This window comes from Oryctolagus cuniculus, chromosome 9 (assembly GCF_964237555.1).
Source record: "Oryctolagus cuniculus chromosome 9, mOryCun1.1, whole genome shotgun sequence".
Lineage (NCBI taxonomy): Eukaryota > Metazoa > Chordata > Mammalia > Lagomorpha > Leporidae > Oryctolagus > Oryctolagus cuniculus.
This window is the reverse complement of record NC_091440.1, coordinates 20311542-20328993: the sequence shown is the minus strand read 5'-3', so window position 1 is coordinate 20328993 and position 17452 is coordinate 20311542. Positions and strand designations below refer to the sequence as shown.

Here is a 17452-nt window from a genome sequence, read left to right as displayed (position 1 = left end):
TTTCATGCCAGATCTTGAAAAATGGATTCCCCACCTGCAAAAGTTTAGCATTCTCTTTGAGGTTGACATAAGCTCTGGGACAGTGTACTTCGAGATGAAGACAAACAGACACAAGGAATTTTTCAGTCTATCTGATGACAGCATCCTGGGAGGTGACCCCAAGGCAAAGATTGGCAAACCAGACCCTGACTTCTTCCTTTCCTATACCAGGATGTTTGCTCTTCCTCATTCCATGGAAAAGTGTCTTGTATTAGATGACGCTCCCCACAGGGTGGAGGCAGCCATAGCTGCTGGGATGCAGGTTGGCATGATTCCTGATGGAAACTTGAGCCAAGACCTGACAAGAAAGGCAATCTTGGTGCTAAGCTCCTTGCAAGACTTCCAGTCTGAACTGTTCCCTACAAGGGAAGGAACCATGCTGCCCTAAGGTTACTGGTGTGTCCCAGCCCATTGTCATAGCTTGTAAAACTGCTACAAGAATAAAAGAAATTGGAAACCTCCAAACTGCAACCTGCATAGGCATTCATCCTCTGACATTGGCTTTTTCATCCAGTGTTGGCATGGTCCATTGATTCTAAAGGATGCTTGAGCTATGACTTGACATCAGGAGGAAGACATAGTAGAGCTTGCCCGGAATGGAGATATAACTGAAATTACCATCTGAGTCATCAAGTGCATATGGTTATATGATAAAGTGAATGAACATACATTATAAGCATTCCTGTATGTGAATGTGCATAGACAAAGGTACTTCAGCATACTCATGGAGAAACAGAATTAAAACGTGTTCATTTTAGTGCAAAACAACTTTGAAATCTATGTATACAAAGTGGTGTTTAAAAAGTTCACAGCAAATGTGGCCGGCACCATGGCTCCCTTGGCTAATCCTCCGCCTTTGGCGCCGGTACCCCGGGTTCTAGTCCCAGTTGCTCCTCTTCCAGTTCAGCTCTCTGCTGTGGCCAGGGAGGGCAGTGGAGAATGGCCCGAGTGCTTGGGTCCCTGCACCCACATGGGAGACTGGGAGGAAGTACCTGGGTCCTGGCTTCAGATTGGTTCAGCGCCGGCCGTAGCGGCCATTAGGGGGTGAACTAACAGAAGGAAGACCTTTCTCTCTGTCTCTCTCTCACTGTCTACAACTCTCTCTCTGTCTCTCTCTCTCACTGTTTAACTATGCCTGGGAAAAAATTTTTTTAAAAATTTTTAAAAAAGTTCACAGCAAATGTATATTGTGGAAAACCTACATCTGGATTTCAAGATTGTTTGCAACGAAATAAAAATCTTGGGGCCGGTGCTATGGCATAGCAGGTAAAGCCACCTGCAGTGCCGGCATCCCATATGGGCACTGGTTCTATTCCTGGCTTCTCCACTTCTGATCCAGCTCTCTGCTGAGGTCTGGGAAAGCAGTAGAAGATGGCCCAAGTGCTTGTGCCCCTGAACCCTCCTGGCAGACCTGGCAGAAGAAGCTCCTGGCTCCTGGGTTCATATCAGTGCAACTCTGGCCATTGCAGCCAATTGGGGAGTGAACCAGAGGATGGAAGACTTCTCTCTCTCTCTCTCTCTCTCTCTCTCTCTCTCTCTCTCTCTTTCTCTTTCTCTCTGCAACTCTGACTTTCAAATAAGTAAATAAATCTTTAAAAATAACATATTTTATTTCCATTTCCCTACAAATTCTTTGAAGTACCTCCTATGTTTTATGTATATATTGATAGACACATGCATGTTTAAATATATATTTTCTAAGATAATATGAAGTGATATTTATGTTCATTTCTTTTTCATTTTAGTTTTCTGAGCATTGTATAGAAAATGCAAACTGTGTATGCACATATGTCTATGTACATGCATGTACATATAGAATGTACTTGTATATCCTTGTTACACACTGCTTCATGTTCTTCCATGTTGATGTTAACTCCACAGTGACTGATGATTAGAAAGGGAAATTCTCTCTGCTCTGTCCCTGGAGTGGGAAAGCTATGTTATGGATGAGCCTTAAAAATAATTCTAATTGCCTAGCATTAAAATTTTGTGCCCTCATAACATTTCTTTGGATGAGTATTCAGTGAGAAGCTCTGGGTTATGCCACTTGCAATTTCTTTTTAGTCTGAATGTTCCTGTAACATGTGTCTTGTATCTATATCCTATCTACATTAGAGAATGACTCCTACCTCAGAAAAATCATATCTCTCCTTCAAGAATATTGCCTTTCTCCCTTTTTTAGATAGAAATATAATTTAAGAATCTTTACTTGGTAAGACCAAGAGCCACAGCACACTCTTGAAATAATTTTTTGGACTTAGGACTCTTGTCATTAACCCCTTTTGTGGATTTACTCAACCTCTTGAATTTGTCTATAAGTTGGCAGACAAAACTTGTGAACCATGTTGAAGTGGAGAATAAAGAAAAGAGCCTGTCCTAGCATAGCACGTTCTTCCATGTGGTCACTGCCTTTTATTGGACTTGAGCTATTTTGCAACTCTGTAAATTATAGAAAACCCTTGGTAAAGCATGTGATGGATCACTGTGTATTGATGAGTGCCTCTCATTGTTGACCAATGTTTACATCAGTTTAACAAGTTCCTTTGAGCATCCTGGTTGCTTGTGCGTGTATCTGCTCTTAGAATTCTGTTTCCAACCAAATATAACATCTAACTACTTCCTTCACAAATTGATTCACTTAAATAAACTCTTTTCCACATGTTCATGTAATGTTTGTGTGGGTGTCATGATTTTACCTTTTTTTTTTAAAGAAATCCTCTAATGTAAAATCTAAATGTGACTCATTAACTTTTTAAAATTCCAAAACAGTACTCAATTGTAAAATGTTGTTTATATATTTCAAGTGAACCATGCTATCCTTGGATACAGCAAATAAAGGCTCTTGATGAAATAGAATAAAATAAAAAGGAAAGAAAGAAAAAAAGAGAGAATGGGGGAAAAATCCAAGGAACAGAACAGAAATAACAATACCTGAATAACTAAATAATGATGTCTATTTCCGCCTGTAAGTAAATGATTTTAAAACATGTAACAAGAATTGGGACTGAAGGCAATAGAAAATAAATTCCAATTTAAAAGGTTCTGATATACAGAAACAGGTGGTAGCTTTGGTAGGTTAAAGGCTAAGTTTAATGCCCGCCAACTTACTGTTAGTCACAGCCCTGCCTGTAGACACAAAACTTTCCAAAAACCACTCTGCTTTCATGTGAATCATATAGGTTATCAAAACCCCAAGCTTTAAGGTCAACTGTTTTAAATTGACTTTTTTGTTCAATGTGATTTTATTAATTTTAGTTCAATTTAAGGTTTACTGTCAACTTGCTACCAAGAAATACCAGCCATCCAAATAATACAGTTTTTGTCTCACACTTGACCTACAAGTAGAACATGGTTGGGTCCAACAAGGAGGTTTAAACCTTGGGCTATTCCATTGCCTCTTGGTATGAGAGTAAGCTAATTGGATTAACTGTCACTTGATGAGGGTGAAGGTTGATTCAACTGATTTGTGTCTCAAGGTTGGCTGTCTTTTCTTCTGTCCAATTATAGTCCTGATTAGGAGCTGCTAGTTCCATTAAGGAAGGCTTATTCTTGGAGAAGTCTTCTACTTGGCAAAGGACACAAGTAACAGTGCCTTCAAATTGAACCTCGAAATGCCCCCTTCCCTTAAGTATCTTCAATATCTATTTCTAAAGAATCTACATTCTAAATGACCTTGAAGTAACTTTGAAGTTTAGTAATTAACATTCCCTCATGATCCACTTCCTGTCTTCAGAAAATATTTCTTTTTGTCTTAGTCATCTGCTTTTATTTGAAGGACAGTATACTAATAAACTACTAAAAGAGAACAAGAAAGAGAAGTCATTAAAATAAGACATTAGCATTTGAAAGATAAATTTTGGATACTATAAATCTTTACCTATAGAAGGAATTTGCCTTTCATTTAGCATTAGCCTTTCATTCTACAAACTTTTTAGGATGATGAAACATATAAAATTTATAATCATTAGTCTATGGTGTTTTCTTTTCTGTTTGCTTACCTGCTCAATAAAACTTGGGGTAGGTGTTTACATAGCAAATTAGATACTCTCATCCCCCATCTGAGACCATGGACTTGATCCCCAGTCTGGTTCCAGATAACAGCTTCCTGCTAATACACACATGGGAGATAGCAGGTGGTGGTTCAAGTAGTTAGGTTTCTAGCACTCTTTCATGTTGGAGGACCTTGGTTCAGTTCCGAGCTCTTTGTTGTGGGCATATTAAAGATTTATTTATTTACTTGAAAGTCAGAGTTACACAGAGAAGGAGAGGCGGGGCGGGGGGAGGGAAAGAGAGAGGTCTTCTATCCGCTGGTTCACTTCTCAGTTGGCCTCAACAGCCGGAGCTGTGCTGATCTGAAGCTAGGAGCCAGGAGCTTCTTCCCGATCTCCCATGTGGCTGCAGGGGCCCAAGGACTTGGGCCATCTCCTACTGCTTTCCCAAACCATAGCAGAGAGCTGGATCAGAAGTGAAACAGCTGGGACTTACACTGGCACCCATATGGGATGCTGGCTCTGCAAGCGGCGGCTTTACCCACTACACCATAGCATCGGCTCCAAGAACCAGTATTTTTAAAAAGACATAAATAAGAGTATTAAGTAACAGTTGCAAAGTAAAAGAGAAAATATATTTTATTTTGTGAAATAACATAGCTGTTCCCAGTGGGAACAGTAAAGCATCTTATTATGCAGAAACACATTCACCTTATTTATTTGATTGAAGCATTGGATGTTTAGAACTCTGTTGTGGATACTCTTCAGCATTTAAGGTTTGTTTATAAGCTTGGCTGAAGATATTTTCCTTGATTTAAGATATTACTTTTAAATATATTTTTAAGGATTATTTATTTCTTAATTTGAAAGAGCAACAGAGAGAGAGAGAGAGAGAGAAGAAAAAGGAGGAGGAGGAGGAGAGAGAGAGAGGGAGAGAGAGAGAGAAAGAATCTTACATTCACAAGTCCATTCCCCAAAATGGCTACAACAACTGGAGCTAGACCAGACTGAAACTAGGAACTCTATCCTTGTCTTACAGGCATTGCAGGAACCCAAGTGTTTGAACCATCATCCGCTATCTCCCCAGGAGGGTTAGTAGGTAGTTGAATCAAAAGCAGAGCAGCCAGGACTTGAATTGGCATTCCACTATGGGATTCTAGTGGCTTATACCACTGTACCACATTTGCTGCTATCTCATGTTAAATATTTTTAATGACATGTTTCTTCTAGTACTTATTATTTTTGTATCCAGTCAACAATATTAATTATAAAATGGATAATATAAAGAGAAATTTTACAAATTTTACCCCTATAAGAATATTTCTGGGAAAATTATTTAATACAAGCAGTTAGGTATGCTGAATTTGCTCCTTGCTAAATCTGACATTTAGAGGACTATCTGTTTTAACATATATGGAAAATTTTAACCAAACAATTACATTTTTTCTTTTGCTGATTACTTGCTCTAGTTTCCATGTTTATATTTCAAATTATGTATTGAATATCTTTATTTTAAATTTATTTTATTTATTTGAAAGAGTTACAGAGAGAGGTAGAGCCAGAGAGAGAGAGAAAGAGAAGTCTTCCTTCTGCTAATTCACTCCCCAAATGACCACAACGCCCAGAGCTGAGCTGATCCAAAGCCTGGAGCTTCCTCTGGGTCTCCCAAAAGGGTGCAGGGGCCCAAGGAGTTGGGCCATCTTCTACTGCCTTCCCAGGCCATAGCAGAGAGCTGGATCAGAAGTAGAGCAGTCAGAACTGCAACTGGAGCCCATATGGGATGCTGGCACTACAGGCTGGGGCTTTAACCCTCTGCACCATAGTGCCAGCCCTTAAAAATCTTAGTTTTGAATTTCTAGTGCCCTGAAAATTTTAAGCATAAAATCATTTAAACAGTGGTAGTGGTTATTCATTTAAGTATATTATCAAGGATTTATTTTCCAATGATGTTAATTATATTTCTTGTAAGACACAACTTCCTCTAACTACAAAAGCTAGATTTTCTATTAATATTGAATACCTGACTACTAACCATTCCACAACTTCACAAGCTCACAGTTTCCACAAGAAAAAGTTATTCTTAAACATCAGACTTCTCAATATCTACTGATGAATTGTTTTTCTGTATTTTCCTTGTAAGTAAGATAAGAAAAGATGGAATGTACATGCATTATGGAGGAAATTAGTAAGAACATTCACATTATAAAATTTATGAGTCTTTTATTTGATGGAGACAGAGAGAGATATCTTCCATCTGCTGGTTCACCCCCCTAATACCTGTGATGTCTGGCTTCCTGCTGTGAACTAAGAACTCAGTCTAGGTCTCCCATGTTAGCAGCAGGGACTCAACTACTTGAGCCAGCACTGCTACTTTCCTGAATTCATACTAACAGAAAGCAGGAATTGGCAGTAGAACTGAGACTCAAGTCCAGGTACCCCAGGTGGTGTTCTGGCTGCTGTGTCAAATGCTTGTCGCTATGTAATATTTAGAAGTCTGCAAGTCTTAACTTTAGGAGCTACATTTTTTTAAACTTTTATTTAATGAATATAAATTTCCAAAGTACAGCTTATAGATTACAATTACAATGGCTTCCCCCCCATAACGTCCCTCCCACCCGCAACCCTCCCCTCTCCCACTCCCTCTCCCCTTCCATTCACATCAAGATTCATTTTCAATTCTCTTTATATACAGAAGATCTGTTTAGCATACATTAAGTAAAGATTTCAACAGTTTGCACCCACATAGAAACGCAAAGTGAAAAATACTGTTTGAGTACTAGTTATAGCATTAAATCACAATGTATAGCACACTAAGGACAATGATCCTACATGAGGAGTAAGTGCACAGTGACTCCTGTTGTTGACTTAACAAATTGACACTCTTGTTTATGGCATCAGTAATCAACCTAGGCTCTTGTCATGAGCTGCCAAGGCTATGGAAGCCCCCTGAGTTCACCGACTCTGATCATATTTAGAGAAGGCCATGGTCAAAGTGGAAGTTCTCTCCTCCCTTCAGAGAAAGGTACCTCCTTTTTTAAGGCTTGGTAAATATCTTTTATGATTACCTCCTCCCCCAGTTAGTTGTTCTTCATATACTAAGGTAGAAGCTACACCATACCTATTCTATTCTTTGCAAATATTTTACCAATATTTTAATTCTCTACCTACCTAGCCCATTAGATAGGTCCTTCCTCAACTGTATTCCACAGATATTCACTTCTGCCTCCATTCTTATTCTGTTACTATGCAATAGAAGTGCTTTATCTTGTATCTAGGACCACTTCAGTTCTCTGTCACCCCCAAATGTGTTCTCAGAGACTTTGCTTTATTTATTTTGTACATTTTCCAATGTATTTTCAAACTTCTCTTAAAGTACATTCCACCATTTTAAAAGCAAAATGGATGGAACTGGAGGACATCATATTAAGTGAAATAAGCCAGACACAGGAAGACAAATATCACATGTTCTTTCTCATATGCAGAGGCTAAGAAATTATCTGAACACAGAATGATGATGATTGAAGGTTGAAAGGAGTGAGGGTTCAGAGGGAGTTTGGACAATGGATACTAAACCAGAGTTAGATTGAAGGAATCACTTCCTCATGTTACACAGCATAGTTGAGTATAATACAGTTGCAAAGACCTAGTGAATATTGTGTGGACAAATAGATGAAAGAAACCCCAAGCCTCTAATCATAAGATGATATCAAAGAAAGGAAATGTTAATTACCCTGTTTGAAGTGGTAAACATTGTATACATATTGTATACATATGTTGAACCTCACACTGTAACCCACGAACAATACAAATCTGTTAATAAAAATTTTTAAAAACATATCCAAAAAAGGATAATAAAATAAGTTTTTTTATTTTTTATTTATTTTTTATTTTTTTGACAGGCAGAGTGGACAGTGAGAGAGAGAGACAGAGAGAAAGGTCTTCCTTTGCCGTTGGTTCACCCTCCAATGGCCGCCGCGGCCAGCGCGCTGCGGCCGGCGCACCGCGCTGATCCGATGGCAGGAGCCAGGAGCCAGGTGCTTTTCCTGGTCTCCCATGGGGTGCAGGGCCCAAGCACCTGGGCCATTCTCCACTGCACTCCCTGGCCACAGCAGAGAGCTGGCCTGGAAGAGGGGAAACCGGGACAGAATCCGGGACTAGAACCCGGTGTGCCGGCGCCGCTAGGCGGAGGATTAGCCTAGTGAGCCGCGGCGCCGGCCTAAAATAAGTTTTAAAATTGACAGTTTTGGGGCCAATATTGTGGCGCAGTGGGTAAATGTCCTGGCTGCTCCACTTCTGGTCCAGCTTCTTGCTACTGCACCAAGCAAACACGGGAGGATGGCCCAAGTATTTGGGCCCCTCTCACCCACATGGGAGACCTGGATAAAGCTCCTAGCTCTTGGCTCCTGGCTTCCTGGCGGAGCCCTGGCTATTGTGGCCATTTGGGGAATGAACCAGCAGGTAGAAGGTTCCTCTCTCTCTCTCTCTCTCTGTAACTCTGCCTCTCAAATAAATAAATAAATCTTATGTTAAAATGGACTAATTCTAGCTCCTTTTATATTTAAAGAGTCAATAGATGCACTCCTTACAGACAGATGTACCTATTCTCACTTTCTTAAACCCTGCTTTCCTAAACCTGTAATCCCCTCTCCTGCCTTTTATTACTCTGTCCTGTCACAGCCAGGCTCAAATAAAAACAGTATTGCCATCTTTTAGTCACTCATCAATATTGTCTCACTTATTCAATCTTCAGAATTAACCATGTGAAAATTCACTTTTTTGAAATATGTTTTCCTCTGTCCATTCCTTCAATTTAATTAAGGGTTCCTATTGGGGTCTCTCATTTTTCACTCTGTACTTTTCATGAGTGATAGAATTCTTTACTAGCTCAAAAGCTCTTCTAAAGCTCAAACACGAATATCCATTCTCCACATCCATAACTGAGTTCTGCATTCCTATTACTCCTATCCTGAAAGCTGCTCTGTCTGCTGCTCTGTCTAAATGCCTGTTACCTCTTTCACCCAACTTCCTAACAGAGCTTTCTTGTGTCAACAATTTAGGGATTTCATTCCCTTCCTCTACCTAAGCCTGCCATTACCATAGGAATTACTAACCAGATTTCAAGTGCTGGTTCACACATTTGTACTTATAATAGATGATTAATTCTATGCATTTCTTGTTAAGATGTGGTATTACCCACTGTATCACACATGAGAGCACTTAAAAATTCCTTAAAGATAGGAAGAATGGATAGTTGAGTATAAGGATGGGTGGATGATTTGGATGGATGGATGGATGGATGGATGGATGGATGGATGGATGTGTGGATGGATGGATGGATAGATAAGAAGGAAACTACCTGAGCATTTATGCAATTGGATGTGGATTCAGAAGAGCTCTATTTCCAGGTTGTAGTAATGGGTTAAAGGTGGATACTGCTATTACTCTAAGTCACAAAAAGAATATGATTCTAACGGAGACCATAGGAAACACAGCCCTGCATAAGAACCATTAGTGTAAGAGTTAAAAACTTAAAAAAAATAAAATAAATTAAAAGCATCTGTAAAACCATATTGAAAATAGCAAATAAAACCAAAGCTTTTTGCATTGACCCTTGGAAGAAACTTTAAATTTGGTTTTGGAGAATTAGAATCAATTTTGAAAGAGTTCTAGGGGGTAAAATAAGGTGGTAAAAATGAAGAGAGCATGTCTCTTAGTATATGTGAAATTTTTCATGTGCTTTATAGTCACAATAAATTTTATGTCTCCCTTGTTCATCTAGTGCTCTTTTCATTTAACTGACATGTCACCTTGAAAATATTTTCTGGGAGAGAAAGAGCCTTTTATAAAAAGATGGCTCTTCTTATTACTTAAAAGACACACTATCCTGTATGTTTTTTGAAGATTTGCTGTTATTTTATTTCCACTGAAACCTGAGCTCTGCAGCGTTATATCTATAATTTTTCCAGTATATAATTTAATACAAGGTTATTAAATTATCCTAAAGTAACTGAGATCCATTCCTGCCCTTTTAATACATATTTTTTAAAAACACTCCAAGAAATATGGGGTTTTCTTTTTGAAAAAGAAAAAATAATAAACAATTATTTTAATTTCAGTATATATGTTAGTAATATTGGAAACATTCTAATATTCAAAGCAGCAAAATTTGTTTCTAATTACATGTAATCTCTATCACAATTACGATTTATTTTATTACATTAATTCTTGGTTGTAGATGGAACTGATCTCTAAGGCCAGTCCAAAGAGAAAAATCTTTGTAGTCTATATGCTATGATCAATGAATTAAGTGTAAGTGCAATTAAACTCTCATTTAAGTCAATAATTAGTAAATTTCATCAATGTAGGATTGCTCATCTTAGAAATAAAGATCTGCCTTTATCACCTGGGTCATTAAATTGGGTTTATTGGCTACACTTCTTCTAGTTTAATGGCTTTTCTGCTTAGATACATGACTCTGGGAAGTGAGTGCTTCATGTTGGATTCTGCTACATGAAAGCCTGATACCTGTCCTGTGTTGGCTCACTTGACTATGTGCTCCTATTCCTGTACGGTGTGTCATGAGCATATTGAGAGTGGTGGCAACAGCAAGGACAAACCCTGTTAAATTCTTCCTCTTTGTGAAACATCATCTATTTTTCTCATTCAAATTTTACTCAATTTTATTTCAGGAGTCAACTTAATAATATCTTCCTGGTTGCCTACTACAGAAAATCATTTTTTCCATTAAAATGCAAAGAACAAAAAAGCTGATATAACTTCCTTGGCACTTCCTACCTTTTATAGCATATCATAATTATTCATATGCATATTCAAATTCTTTAATGCCTTTGTTATAATCAATAGTTACTTTTGCTATGATTTCACAAATACCTGTAGAATGTAAAGGACAATGCTAACACATCTTTGAATACTTTCACAGTTGCTGGTAAGATTCATTTTCAGTTATAAAAATAATATACATTTATGTGTATAGGTATAAATTTATGTATGTACATCTGTAGTTACAAAATATCGTGTAAATAACTCATCTATAAATTCATTAATACATCTATCCATGCATGGATTTAGTTATTTTTAAAAATATTAATTATTTCATTGAGCACCATGCCAAGCACTAAGACCATAAAACAGATTAGTAGGGTGAAACAAATGGTTCTATTCCTGAAAGAGACTAAAATAATATGTGGAAGATAAAATAAAAGTGTAATAAAATGAAAAATGCTTTTATAGAATCAAGCACAAGCTGCCATGGAAATAGCACAGAGTATGACTTTGAATGAAGTCCCTCTTTAAGCTTCATTTTTTGCTTTTTGTTTTTATCTATCGGGGTGTTCTAGAAAGATACATAATGTTTTCCTATGTGTTGGAATATTGGTGAAACATTCGTTTACCTGTTTCCAGATTTAATAGCCACATTGTAATTCTGTGTCTACCTATCTACATTTGTGTGTTAACTGTATGTATGTCATCACTTATCCCATACCACATATCTACAAATATAGAAAAGGACCAAAGAACCTGACATATAATTAGGACTCAATAAATGTCTCTTCCTTTTCTGATTCCAGTGCATTCTAATAAGGTGGAGGAGTGTTTGTAGAAAAGGCTGTGATGCCTATTTGTTATTGTCCATATATCTAAGTGCCACATTGTGTTTTTTTGTGGTTCTGGAGTTGCCTCTTTAGAAACCTTCACTGTACTCTGTGTACAAAGGCCACTAGATGGGGCTTGTGTGCTTAGTACTTTATGATTTAGCAAAATGCACTTCCTTTTAGTTTTTTTAAAATTCAGAAACACTTCTCTTTAGCCTATCCTGTTCTTTATTAACTGTAACACTGTGAGCAATTCTCATTGGAGATCTTTTTATATTAGCAAATGTGCAACATAACCATTGCACTTACAAACGTGACATTCCTCAAAGCAAAAAAACAAATCTCTTTGCAACCAGGCACATTTATCTCTTGAGATGCTAAATGCGTGATCCCATTACCAACCTAATGGTTGTTTTCAAAACTGTCTCATCGTATAATAGAATCTCAGATACAGAACATTGGAAGCTATAGTTCCTACTTTTGGGGAATAGAAATTGTCTTTAAACTTAATCATGAAGTTTGCTCCTTATCTACTGCTAATGTTGGTTTTCCCCTGAAACAGTGGTCCACAAACTTTGACACACATCAGCATTATCTGGCAGATTTATAAAATTGAATGATTAGCTGCACCCCAGCATATCTGATTAAATGAGTCTGGAGTGGACTGTGCATCACCAAGTACCCAGGCACTGTTGATAGTGCTGGCTCAGGGGCTGGACTTGAAGAATGCATGCTGCATGCCAAGTCTTTCTGTGGATAAGGCACTGCCATCCACTATTAGGCCTCCTGCATCAAGAGAGCAGCATGTCACATCTCAACATTCCCCTCTCCAGGTCCTGACCTTGGGACAAGAGCCAGAACTAAGGGATGGTTTGAGCTTTTATTACATCCAGGCTCCTAACCACCAGGCACCCAGTACTCCACCTTAGGTATTAAGGTACATTTAATTTAACTTTAACTGCATTAACACATGGAGGAGTTCTATTCTGTATCTTCAAACCAAGACCTAATACTCACTTGTAAAATAATATGAGGAATTTTTCCCAAGACATCAATGTTTTGAGTTCTGATTTCCCTGTGGCTGATTTTCCTTTGGTTCATTGACTTTTGGATTTCCATTTCTATTCACCATAGCTTCCAACTCCCCAGGATCTCCACCCACCAACCCTGCATTTTGGACCTTCTGCTCCCAGGCCCAATGATCTGCTGTCTTCACAGCCTCACTCATTCTGATCTAAGCACCTACTTTTCTTATTTGCATCAAGCTCTCAGGCATGACTTTATCTCTACCTATCCTAAGGACCTGCCCAAGCACTCTTGAACTTCTTTATGTACTGTTTCTACAGCCAGATAATTCAGTTTCTCATCGTTTGATCCTTTCATCAGTTCTTAACTGTGGGGAGCAACTCGGACTAGACTAAGTTACTGGAATTAAGACTTATTCTATGCATCTGCTCTCCCACAATATGGCGCTGGGAGAGGAAGAAACAGCTTCTACACAGCTGCCTCCAGTTCAACCAATAAACTGTAGGACCTGCTCCTGATTGGAGGAGAGCAGCGTACTCGGCGTGTGGGTAGCAGAGTTGGGATTGGTGGAAGAGGACTATAAAGGAGGAGAGAGACAACATGCACCAGGAACACCTGAGGAACATCTGAGCAGCCCCTGAGAGAGCCGGCCGGCAGTGTGCCGCTCCCCCGCGGAAGTGGGGAAAGTGGCTAGGGGGAACCGCCCTTCCACGGAGGTGGAAGGGACGGAAGCCAACCCGGGAAGAACCAGCAGCAAACCCGGGGAGGGCCGAGCAGACAAAAGAACAGCGCAGGGTCCTGTGTCGTTCCTCCACGAAGAGGGGGAGCGACATAATGGTGCCGTGACTCGGATATGAAGCCTAGGCAGGGTTCAGTGTCGCTCCTCCACAAAGAGGGGGAGCGACACTTAACCACTAGTGATATTCCAGGTACTATCCTGTCCAGCCTCTATGGCTAGGTTGGCAAGCACATATTTTGAGATCTCCATTGTTGTTTTGTGTTTTTGTTACTTCTTGCTGTCACCAGTTTGTTGTTTTCCATGTTAATCAACTTTTTCAATTATAGGATCCTGGCTTTTTTAAACCATCAATTAGTTGACTGTTGCATGGCATCTCAGTGTCTACCTTCTCCATTCTTATGCCAGCATTATCACTGCACTTATCTTAGCCAAAAGGCTGAGTAGCAATGCCAGCATTATCTCTGGTGACCTGAGCATCATCCTCTCATCTGCTTCTCATCATCCCTCCTGCGCTGCTGCCTCTCAGCTAAGATAAAGATAAAGCCTTCACATGTGTGGCTCGTATCTTCAATGGTGTGCTAGCATACCCTATCTCATTTGATCTACCATTTCAAATGAATGATTTTTAATTACAAGAAATCCTATTTTTCAAATGATTTCATTTCACTTTCATAGAACTTTCTGAAGATTTTTAAAATGTATTTGACCAACATAGTGACAGAGAAAGAGAGAGAGGAAGAGACAAAGAAGTCTTCCATCTGCTCATTCACTCTCCAAATGGCCACAATGGCTGGGGCCGATCCATGCTGATGCCAGGAGCCTGGGACTCCATCCAGGTCTCCTATGTGGGTGTCAGTGGCCCAAGTGCTTCCCAGGCACACTCTCTGGGAGCTGGATCAGGAGTGAAGCAGCTAGTGCTGGAACCTGCACTCTAATGTGGGATGCCAGTGTCACAAGTGGAGGCTTAGCCCATCACAATGCCAACCTCACCTTCATATAATTTTTATATTACTGTAATTTCAAAAATTATTTAAATCTTGGAGTAGTTAGGCTTTTTTTTACCCTATTTATCATCCTGTAACATATCTTACACAACAGTTGGTTACTATCATATTATTTGTGTTCTCCACCATTACCTACTTGCATTATCATTAATTTGCTTAGGTCAGATATTACAGTTTTTGATCAGAATGATCTCTTGTGGCCCAGACGCTTCCATTTTATAACACAACATGTTTACTTCCAAGTCTCTTTCTGACATTCTTTTCATGGTTTCCATATGATAACCTTAAATACATGTCTGAACCCTGTCCACTATTGTAAATCTTCCTATATTGAAAAGGCTAGTCAGAAAGTATAGTGCACAACACCAGACACTTTAAATCAATTAGAATGAGGATCAGCAGAAATATACCACAATTTCCCCTTATTTTTCTCTGCTTCAACATTACATGTAATTAGATACTCCAAGAGTCTACAATGCAAAAGCCATTCATTAATGAAGTGGAGGCTGTTGAAGACAACAGTAAATATTTTAGGGGACTTGGAGCTAAAAGAATTAAGCTATTTGGACAGATAGAATTTTTACCAAGTTCTTCACCTAATTATATTTGTGATACAAGTTAGGCTTGATTTATTCACATGGGATGCTGCAGAGTGAAGCATCTCCTGAGCACTAGGGGTAATAGGAACAATTGCTTCAGTGAGCCTAGTACTGTCATAGCAGCCCTGCCAGAACAGATGGCTCTGCGTTTATTCCAGTCTAGGGACTCAAATTGGCAACAGTCAAACAAAAATCCTGAAAAGCATGTCAGCAGTTGTGGAAATGAATTTTCTCTATTTAAAAAGTCATTCATGACATTCCTCGGAGAAAGCAAATAAAATCAGAGTTATTTGCCACTTTGACCATTAGTGTATATAATTTGGGGCTCTTAATTTTAGTATTATATGAATATGTATATAAAACATATATGTGTCTAATCTGAGACACATATACAGTATGCTATCAGTGTGCATTGGTGAAAAATACCAAAAGTAACATACACTTAATATATAGTAATATACTATTATACTATACAACATATGTATTTTACATACCATATGTCTATTTGCCAGGTTCTCTTAGAAATATGTCAATATTATATAACAGCAGTTGCTAATTCTGACATTAATATATGTTCCTTTGTATTTTAAAATCTACAGTGCTACTAGAATAAGAATTTTAAGGTTTTCTTTAATAATAGCCTGTATTTTTTTCTATCTTTGCCAAAGCATTTCACCATACCATGTTAGAATTTTAATAACACTCGAATTATATTTTGATCAACCAATTGCACTTCTTTATTAACATCTTTTTCTTTTGCACATGAGTAGTTAACATAGTAGTTTCTTTGGGATTTAAATGAAAATTTATTTGGCATTTTGGACCAAGAATACTAAATTAGCTCTGGGAAAAATTTTTTTCATGCATTCCTCATGAATTAAATTTTTTTCAATAAAAAAGGAAAACTATAAAGAAAGGATAATACCTTTGGTGTTATTTGAAACTGTTTTCAAATAAGCATGGCTGTCCTACTATTCTTTATGTCGATAGTGCCAAATGTAGACACCTAGGTGGAAGAGTTTCTTCATGTCTTTACATATTCAGAGTTTTTAGGTAGTCTGAGCTCAGACATGATATGTGTCCTGATGTTAAAATTCTAACTGAACTGACCCATCATGTTCTACCTACCCACAAGTTTGCCAAAGTAGCACCTGTTACTTTATTTATTTTTTAAAGATTTATTCATTTATTTGAGAGACAGAGTTACAGACAGGGAGTGGGAGAGACAGAAAAAAGTCTTCCATCTGCTGGTTCACTCCCTAAATGGCCACAATGGCCAGAGCCAGGCCAATCTGAAGCCAGGAGCCAGGAGCTTCATCTGGGTCTCCCATGTGGGTGCAGGGGCCCAAACACTTGGGCCATTTTCCATTGTTTTCCCAGGCCATCAGCAGAGAGCTGGACTGGAAGTGGAGCAACTGGGACTCACTTGTGCCCATATGGGATGCCAGCACTGCAGACAGAAGCTTAACCTACTACACCACAGCGCCAGCCCCAACACCTGTTACTTTAATTGAACTAATAAACTAATCTCAGTAGATTTCTTAATAACCTCATTCTCTTCTATCATTGAATATATATATATATAGCATTTTATTCTAACTTTGTGGAATATATATTAATATCTAAATAATGAATCATGTCTCTATAAGGTTGACAAATCTGGAAAACAAGAAAAGTAATATTATAGACTAGTGTTATTTTTCTGATTCGTTACATGCTTTAAAAATTGATTTTGATGGTTTATATGATCACTGTACTTTCTGCTCTGGTTCATGGGAAGATTTAATTTTTATAGCAAATTAATATCTGTACAGTTAATACAGAAAGATGTTAAAATTTGAAATCATAAAAGAATATTGAAAACATAGGTGAATTAGGTATATGTTACATGGGGAAAGATAACCCTAAATTTAAACAAAATGCTATAAATTTTACTGTACTGTTTTATTGTGGGCCTTGTAGAACATGGATCTAGATTTGAATCATAAACTAGACACTTAGTGATTCCACAGTACGCTCAACTGGGGAGGACTAAACTGCTGTCACAGATATTCTCAAATGTATATCACATTTCGAACAAATTAGAGGCTCATTTTTCAGTGTCCAAGGCCAATCTGCCTAATTGCAGTTGGCTTTTCTCCATGTGGTGGTTCAGGAACCTCTGCTTATGCATGCAAACAACAGGTCTGGTTGAGAAGGCCTCACACTTAGCATGTTTTATGCAGAAGGGCTCACTTTTGTTGAAGTTAAATGGCTTTTTGTCTCATCTTCAAATATTAGGTTTTATGCAGAAGTATGTTATCTTTAAAGTTATATTTTAAGACCTGAGAGAATCATATTTAGTAAATAAATATAGTAAATAAAATTAGGGAAAAAATCACATTGCAACAATAATTCAAGTACAATTTTCCCTGTGTTAATGTTCGCGTATTTGTGGACATAG

General features: G+C 38.2%; 2 protein-coding genes across 18 annotated transcripts in view; both read left to right on the top strand.

The window, feature by feature from the left end:
• The window catches only part of PUDP (pseudouridine 5'-phosphatase), a 39373-nt gene extending 22017 nt beyond the window's left edge, over positions 1-17356 (top strand). Inside the window, 1 exon segment of the mRNA XM_051850560.2 lies at positions 2-17356. Coding sequence (XP_051706520.2) covers positions 2-427 — 426 coding nt within the window. The 3' untranslated portion in view covers positions 428-17356.
• Positions 1-17452, top strand: part of GPC5 (glypican 5) — a 1599230-nt gene that overhangs the window by 871641 nt on the left and 710137 nt on the right. The gene's annotated exons all lie outside the window — the stretch shown is intronic.